The sequence below is a fragment of the Porites lutea genome, chromosome 2, assembly GCF_958299795.1.
Source record: "Porites lutea chromosome 2, jaPorLute2.1, whole genome shotgun sequence".
NCBI lineage: Eukaryota > Metazoa > Cnidaria > Anthozoa > Scleractinia > Poritidae > Porites > Porites lutea.
Window position 1 is genome coordinate 42,787,972 of NC_133202.1, and position 11,545 is coordinate 42,799,516.

General features: G+C 42.4%; 2 protein-coding genes across 2 annotated transcripts; both read left to right on the top strand.

The window, feature by feature from the left end:
* The first annotated feature begins 374 nt into the window (after nucleotides 1-374).
* On the top strand, nucleotides 375-2,880 carry LOC140928676 (uncharacterized). Its single transcript, XM_073378454.1, has one exon. It carries the CDS (start codon nucleotides 508-510, stop codon nucleotides 1,348-1,350), a length of 843 nt encoding a protein of 280 aa, XP_073234555.1. The 5' UTR covers nucleotides 375-507; the 3' UTR covers nucleotides 1,351-2,880.
* Nucleotides 2,881-5,865: 2,985 nt separating this feature from the next.
* LOC140927051 (retinol dehydrogenase 8-like) lies at nucleotides 5,866-9,172 on the top strand. Its single transcript, XM_073376716.1, has 3 exons — nucleotides 5,866-6,251; nucleotides 7,456-7,729; nucleotides 8,400-9,172. Exons 1-3 carry the CDS (start codon nucleotides 5,930-5,932, stop codon nucleotides 8,737-8,739), a joined length of 936 nt encoding a protein of 311 aa, XP_073232817.1. The 5' UTR covers nucleotides 5,866-5,929; the 3' UTR covers nucleotides 8,740-9,172.
* Nucleotides 9,173-11,545: the final 2,373 nt, after the last annotated feature.

Below are 11,545 nucleotides of genomic sequence, written 5' to 3' on the forward strand. Positions count from 1 at the left end.
GAATAGTTCATTCTCCAATAAACAAAGGTTAAAGATTCCTCAAAAACAATTTGAAAATAATTACAGGCACAATAGCATTTTGTAGTTGCGCCCCTTTCCGCCGCAATGCTAATGAATTTACTACGGTAGTCATGGAAAAGTCTATCTGTAAATTTAAAGGAAAAACTACGCATTTTTGGCAAATTTTTGTTCTCTGAAATGAACGCACTATTCAGAACAGAAATTTAAAACAAATTTTAACTTTTTGATAAACTTTTCTCACGCTCAAAATGATTGTTTTGTTCAAAGCAACTAGAGCGGAAGACAGACTATGCAGTCATGGGTGGGGGCGTCCATATTTGGAACTCATGCGGTAATTTATTCGACTCGCATTAAATTACACGAATTGTTTGACTTTGCATGCCAAACAGGAGCAACTTTGTGAGTAAACGGTGGTTTAGCAAGGATTTTCACACCCGATAGCCTCGAACGCTGTTTTGAACTTATTCTGTACGATTGAATAATAGTATGAGCATGGAATTCGACGCTGACACGGTTTCCGCGCCGCGTCTTGTTGTAATGAAGAGAGGAGATGGTGGTTATGGTTTCAATCTTCATGGCGAACGAAATGTCCAAGCAGGCCAAACTATTAGTGCCGTGGACGATGGCAGCGAAGCCCAAAAGGCTGGACTTCGAGTCGGAGATAAAGTTATCGAAGTAAATGGTTTAAATGTTGAAAAGATGTCTCATGGCGACGTTGTAAAGCGGATAAAAACGAACCCGAACGAGGTCTCTATGCTCGTTGTCGATCACATCACGCAGGCCTATTTGAAGCAAGAAGGGAGACCGATCACGGCCGATATGGCTAATCTTATGACTGTTTATCAAGTTAAAGAAGTTTCAGCGGAGCCTGAAGCTCAGCCTGACGAGCCTGAACCAACTCCAGTAGTCGAAGAATCTGTTCCTGAAGTGCAAGAGCCTGATGCCAGTGCTCCGACGCCCACCGAACAAGAGACAGAGCCGCTACCGACAGAGCCTACAAAGGAAGATGCTACGACAACTGAAGCAGAGATTGCGAATGACGCGACAACACCTGAAGAAGTGAAACAGCTCAACGAAGTATTAGACAAAGAGGATGCAGACGTAGAGATACCAGCTCCCGCACCAGCGGAGCCACAAACAAACGGAATGGAACATCACCAAGAACCTCCAGAACTAACTCCTACACCTACCCCAGCTCCAGCGCCGGTTGTTACTCCTACGCCAGCTCCACTACCCGCTCGACCAACATCAAAACCGCTCCGAAGCACAATCAAACAGCAAAAGACTGAATCGTGGGACGAAAAATACAAAAAATTCCAGCAGCTGTGATCGCGTTTTTCCTTGGTGTGTTTCTTGCGAAAAGTAGAGGCCGTGGGAAAGAGGATAGAAAATATCGAATTAGTGATCGACTGCATCGTCGGAGTGGGTGTGAAGTATGTAAACTGAACAGTCGTACATGTACTGTATATACTTTATTCGTGATTTGCCAGAAACCACCTTTTGAAAAACATACCGTTCCTTTGAGATATATGAATCGATATTTTTTGAAATAAAATTTGTAGAACTAGTTTAACAAAAGCACAAATTTTGTACTATCCGTAGTAAGCAAGTGCTAGTTGAATATTAGCCTAAGTTATGATAGCGCCATGATGCAATGTTGATAGTCGGTGTGGGTTGCAAGAAGGGTTTAGGAATAAACGATCGATTGAATTATAAATGTCTGCGACAGTGTCAATTCAAAGATGTCTGTGTAGTTGTAAACTCGCAACAGAAGTAATTTAATTTTGTAGATTGTTTGGAATACACGATGACATAGAATATTCCAGGCGGAACGTTTCCTTTCCAAATTATATTCGATAGCCATAATTCTTCGCAATAAATAGCGACTTCCACTCAGTGTATATGACTTGATTAATTGCAGCTTCGCTACTAATATGGTCAAAAAGAGTTTGAAGAAAATATTTTTATTAATCTCTGTACAGCAGCTGTTCTGTCCAGCATGTTTATATTTTCGCAGTTGTGTTAAGGGCATAGGAAAAATGCCACGATTTATTTTTCAATGCCGTTTTTTAAGTCGTTTCGACGGATGTAACCTATCGTTGTAATGTTTGCAGCGTGCATATTGGCTGCATATTGGCTACTTTGTTTAATGGGTTGAAATTCTATCCTGGCCGATTCAAGGGGGTTATTTTGGCAAACAACTCATGGCCGATATTGCTATAGCTAGTCGGCTCATTCTCTCTAAGTGTTAAATTTGCCTCGCATTGTAATCGAATCCATTTTTATTAATGTTACCAAGTGACAACTTGTCATGGGTCAAAAATTTACATGCAGATAGTGTATGCCCTAGCTGTTGTACCCAATAAATATATATTTTTGTTTTAACTCCTGCAGCCAAAAATTAAGTTGAGGATGTCGCCGCATAAACGTTGCCTAAAAACTTACCATTTGAACTAATATAAACAAATTAACAGTTAAATAAAAACATTTATATATTTTGTTCATTCGAATTGTACTTTTAAGCGCAAAGTTAAAATCGACTCAAGGGAACAAAGCCTGAAAGAAAATTATTCCTCGAATTTTCACTATAATTTTTCTTTAAAGGTGCTTTTAAGTGCAGGAGTGTTTTGTTGACAACCTTATGTAACCAAGGAGGACGGTTTTTGCAATAATGCGATTTTTTAATTTAAATTTGCGATTGACTTTTTTGGATCGTTTAGCCTGCAAGCGTTATTTTGTCCTCTTTACTTTTACTTTTTGTGTAAATGATACAAAAATGTGAGAAAGTTTTGTCTACTTTGGGAATGTCGTTCTGATTTAGAGGCATTGTTGGTTCTAATAAAGCTCAATAGAAAATCATTTTCCATCTGTCATTCTAACTTTTCTTCAATTTTTATCAGTTTCTTTGCCCTGATTAATGTTTTCTTCAGTTGTGTTTGGGGATTTCATGTCTAAACTGTGTGAACCCTCCTTTGAGATGAGCAGATCAAGCTGTGTTATTTGAGCTACTTCTATTAATCTTTAGCATATACTCAGTCAACTGATTATCAATCTCCCACTCCAATTTATATTCTGAAAAACAGCAGTGGCCAACAGCTGCTGTTTTTTACACCATGCAATTCATGAGGTATATACTTGTCACTGGCACATTGCATGTGACATTCACAAAACCAGCCACAACACAACTAGTAAGGGGAGTCATTCTGGACCTCATTTATAATTTTAAAGTTCCTACCCCCTCTTGAAATAATTTTAAAATATCAACAGCACCCCTTAAAATTAAAGTCTGAAACTCTAAGGACTGAAGAAAGCAAGAACAAACCCTGCTGTAAAAGAGACACCTATTCTTCCAGTTAAAATAACAAACAAAACAATGTATTAGTATTATGTGTTAGCCTCTTTTATTTATGGCAATTATGTTTCATTAGTGATGGTAATAGGACTGAGTGGAGTACAATAATTAATCAGGGAGTAATCGGACAAGTAATCTTAAATCAAGCAAGCGCGTGCATGTGATGTTCTCAAGGGACTGCTCATAAAATGCATACATGCATGTGCACATGAAAAAGATGAAAGGCTCTTCTAATATCACAACTTAACTTTTTTAATAATTATCTCCTAAATTTACAATGATAATATCAATTAAACTAATAAATTGCTTTTTTAATGGTTATATGAAGCCATGTGCCAGGTATCCAGTGAAAGGGAACAATGGAATTGGGCCAACCTTCCCTCCCCCTTGCCCCCTCCTTTGTGCTTCTCACCCACCTGAAATCCCCTCCCTTCTTCCCCTTTGAATGCCTGCCTCACAGGCTATATAAGGTTAATCACCCCTGTAAACCAGGCCGGCCTGCTTTACAGAGCTATTCAGGCTCATGCTTTGTTTCCTTATAAAATCCCCACCCTTTTTTAAACCTCTTGTCTGAGACAGATTAGCCTGCGTAGCAGGCGCTTGGAAGCAGTGGGCACAAAAAAAAAAACGTGCGCGCGAGAAGGAGAAACCCCTCGCGTGTCTCCTTCGCGCACGCCCGTTCTCTCTTTCGCCCACTACAGTCAACTCTCGCCTTGCGGACACCCCGCTATAACGGACACCCCGATAATACGGACAGCAGCTAAATCCCCGGCAAAAACAAATTACAGATGTTTGACTGAAATCAACTCCCGCTATTACGGACACTCGCTAATGAGGACACTAACTCGAGGTCCCCACAGTGTCCGCTATAAAGGGAGTTGACTGTACTTCCAAGCGCCCGCTACGCAGGCTAGAAACAGATCCCTTCAGAGAGAAAGCATTCCCTTTAATATAGTACATTCGACTCCCGATAATTCGAACCTTTAAAGGAAACAGAAAAAAGTTCGAGTTATCGAGGGTAAAATTATATAGAAAACGATTTGAAGGGTAATGAAAATTGCTTCGAGTTAGCGGGAGGTTCGAGTTACCGAAAGTCGACTGTACCTCCAGGGAGAGTGGCAAATCTAATTTCCTATTTTAATGAACCTCATCGAAATTGCTGTCCCTTTTGGCTCGATATTGTTAGTGATGATCGGCAGGGATAGTTTTGATTAGAAAGGAGATAGAAAATGTATCAACGAAATAAAAGCACCTTGTTTAATGCTGCATAAACCACACCTCGTTTGTTCTGTACCCAGTCCCAGGGAAAAAGGTGGAAAAGCCCAGATCACTGATGATTGATAAGGGTTGAGGGGAGAGCTCCGAGCGAATCCAAACTCTCAAGCGCGAGTATGGTTTGGTCTCCAGCCCAAACTCATACCCAGAACCCAGAGTCTTCTGACTTAACTTTCGGGGGTAGTGAAGGGATGACATGTTAAATTCTGCAAGCAGAATACTGCAATGCTGATCGTACTACGTGAAAATTAACTCTGCAAGACATCAACACGACACCGAAAGAACTCAAAACAGGGCGGGATTGTAGCCATAGACAGCTGTTTCGCCCTCTTTGGGGCTCGTCAGTATGGCGTAACAACACAGAAAACTCTGGTGAAAAATATCCGCGACCGGAAATACGTCTGGGTTCTCAGGCTATGGGTCGGTGTGCGACTCGTGTGCCCGCGATTCTCTCAACTGAGATAGGTGTGGGAAAAATCGGTAGCGCACAGAGACACCAACTGAAATGGCTAAAAGAATCTTAAACTATCATGCGCAAATAAAAGTAACGCACAAACGTTCTATATTTCAGCTGTAGCTTGTTAAAGAAGGACTTGGGCGTGGTCGCGGCTCAGCCTCTTAACTGGGTTCAAGGGGTTTCAGTGCTCGAAAAGCTTCGCCGGCAGGTTCCTTGTCAATGTTCCTTGTTTTTTTTTCTCTTTGAAATCATACCTATCTAGATTTGTACTGGACAGTTTCAAAGAATATTTATGGCAATACTCATCGTCAAGAGAGAAGGTCATTCTCTCTTGTCATCGTTGAATTATTTTTCCACATACAGCGAGCAACATTTATAAGCGAAACTATTGAAATGCATTGTTGTAAAGTATTCAGAAAAGTGAATCCATTTTTGCAGGTAAGTTATCAAATGAACAAAACTAGTCGAGGTAATTTTCTTTCGACCATCTTGAAGCTACAATAGTTTAAGGGTAGTAGCGTGACAAGTTCAGCAGCGGGTGCTTACGTGGGAGTAGCCTGCGTAGCTGGCGGGATTCTTGTGCGCGGGGTACTTTCTTCCGCTGCCACTCGAAGCGAGCAGCCCCTCAAATTGACTTGTATAACCATCCTTCTCGCAGCTCGCCGCCAAAAAAATACAGCACTCCCACGCTAATCCCACCAGCTAGGCAGGCTAACGTGGGGGGCTTCAAAATTTGTAATTGTGCATGTAATTAACGTCGATCGTAAGTTGCAATCCACTGGCACCTTGGTAACAAACTTTTAATCTGAGCTGTGCAACTAAAGATGGGGCTAACAGGATCTCGCACGCGACCCATCACTGCTCCGATAAATGAAGTTGCTGAGGTGGGAACTCGCGTCGTTCTTATCACAGGTTGTTCCACTGGAATTGGACTCTCGACAGCCGTCATTCTTGCTGAAGATGTGAAGCGATTTAAGGTTTATGCTACCATGCGTAACCTTGAAAAGAAGTCTGAGCTAGAAAATGCAGTTGGAAAACATCTTGGCGAGTCGTTGATAATTAAAGCCTTGGATGTTCGCAATGAAGAAGAAGTGAACAGATTAGTGAAAGAGATCGAGACGGAAGAGGGAAGGATTGATGTGCTGGGTGAGTGATTCGATTTCAACGGGTCATAAAACCTTAACATAAATGAACAAAAACGATGGAATATTGATTTTATACAGCTGAAAAAAAAAATAGCTGAACTTTAAGTCAGCTGAAGATAGCTCTAGGGGTTTTATGTAAGATTCCAATTGTGAAAAGGAGCAGTGATCCAGTGACATGTTTTCAGCAAAGGAGTCAACCATATTTTGAAACAGATTGATTACTGATCAGTGTTTGATCAACCATCAATTTGAAGAATGTAACAACAAACCGCAAATGATAACGCAAGCAGTAAAGATATCAAAGACCCCCTGATTAGTCCAACAATGCAAGTGGATTCGGTCCTTTTTTGTTGTTGTTTAGTTCTCCTTCTTCCATTTTTTGAATCTGTAAGAGGTGCACGGCTGTGTGTTTATGTGCTTTTTTCGTGACTTTTCCATTATTATTTATTTATTTTATTAAACAAACGATACAACTAATTAACTGACCCCGGTTGATAAAAAGGTATATAGCCTTAGCCACCTAATATAAATCTATATCCAGCAGATAACTATTAGAGGAAATAATTGCGTTACTGAATGGAGATTTATCCAGTGAATGCAGGAGCCGATTACCCGGAGATTCCGTGTCTGCTATAAAGTAGAGTTAACCCTTTCCCGTTTTAGTCTACTTTTAGAACTATAATTTCCCAGGGAAAAACTCTGTTTCCACGGACGTCCGTCCACCTTTTGAACAACTGAGGCCTGGAAGCTATTTATTTCAATTGCACTCCTGTCTCGGTACCAAGAATAATGTTACATACTTACCGAAAGCAAATAGTTTTAGCTCCTGATCCAGCGCTAAGGTCTGTCCATCCTCTCCAATTCTAGCCTGCATAACAGGCGCTTTATGAGCCACGCGAGGCGAACGCGGCATTTTGCGCGAAGCGCGAAACAAGTGCGAGGCGTTCTCCTCCCCTCGTCTCGCGCTTCGCACTCGTTTCGCACTTCGCGCAAAATGCCGCGTTCGCCTCGCTTGGCTCATTAAGCGCCTGTTATGCAGGCTACTCCTATTCTAACCCATCACAACAATAGTTGCCGTGTAAAAGATAGGGGTGGCATAAATTTGAGATAGCAACGCATTATTATCCCGCCAGCTGGCTATTTTACTAAAGATATGTTACAAAACAACAACTTACAAAGATTTGATTTTTCTTTTACCTTATTAGTAAACAATGCTGGTCAAGGCCTGGTGAGTGTTTTCGAATGTATACCAATTGAGACGGCGCAACATGTGTTTGATACCAACTATTTTGGTGTAATGCGCATGCTCAAGGCGGTATTGCCAGGAATGAAAGCGAGGCGGAAGGGCCACATTATCAATATAAGCAGTGTGATTGGTGTAAATGGAACGCCTTTTTCTGAAGTATACAGCGCCTCCAAGTTCGCTTTGGAAGGTTTAACAGAGAGCCTTGCACCGACCTTGAGAAAATTTGATATCAGGTAAAGAACTAAAGTTTCACGCTATTCTGACTTAAAAAGGACAGCAACAACGACAAACTTATACATTTTTTTCTTATGTCAGTGCGCGGCCAAGACTACTTGTTAACAAAGTCTATATATGTGTACTTTCTCATATCAGTTTAAGAGTGGAGGACTGAACAGACGCGCGTTGTCATTTTTTAAAGCGAAAATGAGAATAGCAACGACAACGACAAGAAGAAGGATAAAAAAGGAAAAAAATGCATGAAAATGCGCTTAGCAGAGGAGTAAAATATTTTTTTAGGGTTAACTTGAAGGCAAATTGGGCACGGTAAAGAATCCAGATATTCAAATATTGACGTTGAATTCTTAGGGCAAATAATCGTCGCCTCTTTACGGCGCCATGAAATGTGGCCTGTAAGAAGAGCGGCCTCTCATCACCCCCCTGAGCTATAGACGTTTCCTTTGGAAGCTACGAGAGGGAGCTGTGTTTGCCGGCTACATAAAATACCTGCAGATGAGCTAGCTCTCTGTTTGGAATATATCGTGAGAGTCACGCGGCAGTAGTACACGAGTTACCTCTCGCTCGCGCTTTCTCTCCCGCCTTGCCTCGCTCACCACTCGAAATGGAGAGCTACCATAGCCTACAGGCTAGTCACACCAGTACTGAAGATTTTCTGTTGAATTATAGGTGTTCCTTAATTGAGCCTGGGCCAGTGACGACTTCTTTTACCCAGAATGCAAAGTTTTTGAGAGAAGGCATTGATATTTCGAGCGCTGATGAGAAAACCCAGCAACTGCTGAAGGCAGCTTTAAAAGAAATGTATAGCAATGTACAAACGCAAAGCCAGACACCTGAAGAGGTAGCTTCTATCATTAAAAGTGTCATACTAAGTGCCAACCCGCACCTGAGATATCAGACAAACAGCAAATACGGACCAGGCGAAATACAAGCTAAGCTGTCTGATCTAACTGGAGACAAAGCCATTCAACTGATGGAAAGGCGTTTCTTTCCGGATGTACAAAATTAACGATTACGGTTGAATAGTAGCTAGAGAAAAAAATGAGTCACTTTGCAATAACTTTCGGTGTCTTTATTTTAACATAATTATGTTAGCATGACATGAGTTAAGCGAGTTTATCTGGGCTGTCTTTCATATAAGTCTGTAAGATTATTATCTGTCCGTTATAATTCATTTTACGCGAATTAATATACAAGGATCGCAGCATCTGAGAACGAAGTTGTCCCACATATCTTACGGATGTCTTTGTTTCCTGGAGAAAAAAGGTTCTACTTCGTATATAGCTTTTTAAAGAAAATCCCCCTACAGTAAAGAAATCAACTTAAATAAGAGATGGTTATCATAATTTATGAAATACAATACTAAAAGGCTTTGTTGTGTAGAAAACTCAACAGCTAAAACTGATTATAAAATTGATTACTTTGCACATTAACTGGAGAGCCATAATATATCAGCCTCTTCCCTCCTTCAGCCTCTTCAATAAAATAAAGGCTTTAAATAAATAGACCAGGGTGTGTATTGATCAGTGTTGAAACGACTAAATACTCTACTGAAGAAACTCAACCTTGCACTTTCAGCTATTCCTTCAGGCCAAAGGGTTACGGCGTAATATAGGCCTGATCTATCATGGGTTAAGCCTACACAATAATCAGCACACTGTTCAACACACCTTGAAAAGCCCAGCTTTTCCGCCCAACTGCAAGGTGAAAACTAAGTGTGATGGACAGCCGTTCCTGCACTTACTGAAGTCTGTTATTTCCTTCTTCCTTTTGCTTGAAAAACCATTGCTCCTTTTGACAGTAGACAAACACGGCGAAGACAACTAGAATATAAGCAATAGGTACAATGAGAATTCGAATTTGCACTTCCATCACACTTTTTGGTACAAAGAAGTAGGCTTCCGTCGGTAAGCGACCATGGATGATGCATCCTAGTTAATCGACCTGGTTGTCTGCTCGGCTGGAGCAGCGTCTTTTGTGGCTATCGTGACCAGTTGACGTGGTATTGACAGTAGGCTGCGTAGCTGGCGGGATTGTCATATCTGATGTACTTTCTTGGAGGCGGAGCCATCACGCGAAGTAAGTTGAGGAGCCGTGAGGAATTTTCGTCACCACATACCTACAGCCAATCGCCCCCTTCATCCCTTCATGTGGTGTACATGGATCCTATAATGTAATGCACTTTTGGAGGACATCCGATCTTTGACAGGATCTTGAAAGAGCCCCCTCTGTAGACCTGGTCGAAGGTCTTAGTGAGGTCAATGTGAACGACGCACATGAACATGTGTTGTTCCTTGCACTTCTTCTGAAGTTGAAAAGATCATGCCTACCTTTGGCTACTCAGTTGGGAAGCCATACTGTGACTCGGGATAGACACGTTCTACCAGCTTCTGAAAGCGGGTCAAGATGAAGAAAGACTTTGCCGACAATCCTCAGGGGGGAGATCTCATTGTAGTTTTCGCAGTCATTTGAATCGTGTTTTTTTTGTAGGGGGTTATGACAGATCGTGGTGTCCATTATATCCCGCGATACTTCACCCTCCTGCCAGCATTGGCACATGATCTCATACAAGGCGAGAAAGAGAGTAGTATTGCAATACTTCACTGAGACTAGGAAACCAGTCGTTGTCTAGGGTCTTGCCTGAAGCCAAACTGTCAACAGCTTTGCTTAGCTCCTCTACTGTCGGCTCTGCGTCTAGCTCATCCATGATAGGCAGGCATACGCTGGAGTCGCGCGAGAGCTGATGGGGAAACAGAATTCTGTCTGGAGAAGAGGTCGGAGTACTGTTCCACCCATCTCTCTAGCCGCTGAACTTTTGTCCGTTATAACTTCCCCACTGGTGCATTTGTGTTGGTGCCTTGTTCTGAGCTGGTCCTAGTGCCTTCTTGATGCCATCGTACATTCCTCTAATATTTCCTGTAACGGTAGTAGTCTGGATGCTCTTGCTGAGCTTCGTCCAGTACTCGCTAGTGCAGCACCTGGCAGTCTGTTGCATGGACCTTGCTCCTGGCGGCCGTGAGAATTTGCAGGTTCTTTTCGTCGGGTGACGACTTGCTCTCGGTAGGGACGATGAACGTGGCTCCGATGACGGGAGTCATCTCGGTCGACTTGGCGTCAAGCCATTCGTGTGCCTTCAAGGTCCTCTTCCTAAAGGTAGATAGGGCTGTACCGTGTATGGTGTACCGTGCACGGCAAGATTTCCCATGCACCTCTGTGTGGCATCTAAGGTAACCAGGTTTTGAGGCATCGCGTTCCTTCTAAAACACATCGGCAGACTGTTGTACCAAGTCAAGCTGGAGCATTTTAATTTGCCGACGTTGAGCCTGATTTTGCAACACCTGAAGGAGTGGTCTATGTTGCAGTCCGCGCTGTTGAAAGAACATGTGTGAAGGACGTTCTTCAGGTCGTCATGGCTCACCAGGATCAGATCCAGCTGATGCCAGTGTTATGAACGCATTTGGCTCCAGGAAACCTTGAGCTGAGGCTTGGTTTTGAAGCAGGAGTTGGTAATTTACAGGCCATGGTAGGTGCACATCTCAAGCATCCGCTCTCCGTTATCGTTCTTTTTTCCTGTACTAAACTGGCCAAGCCAGGAGGGCCAAACTAAGTCGTGATATGCACCCACTCTGGCGTTGAAATCAGCCAGTAGAAGAATCTGTTCCTTTCTCGGGATACTCCCGATGATGGCTGTGAGGTTCTCGTAAAACTCATTCTTGCCATCTAACGTGGCCGACCGTTTTGATGCATAGACTCTGGCGCTAGTGACTGGGCTTTCAGCTGTGTTCAGGAGGGGAACCAGGAATCGCTCTGAGTCC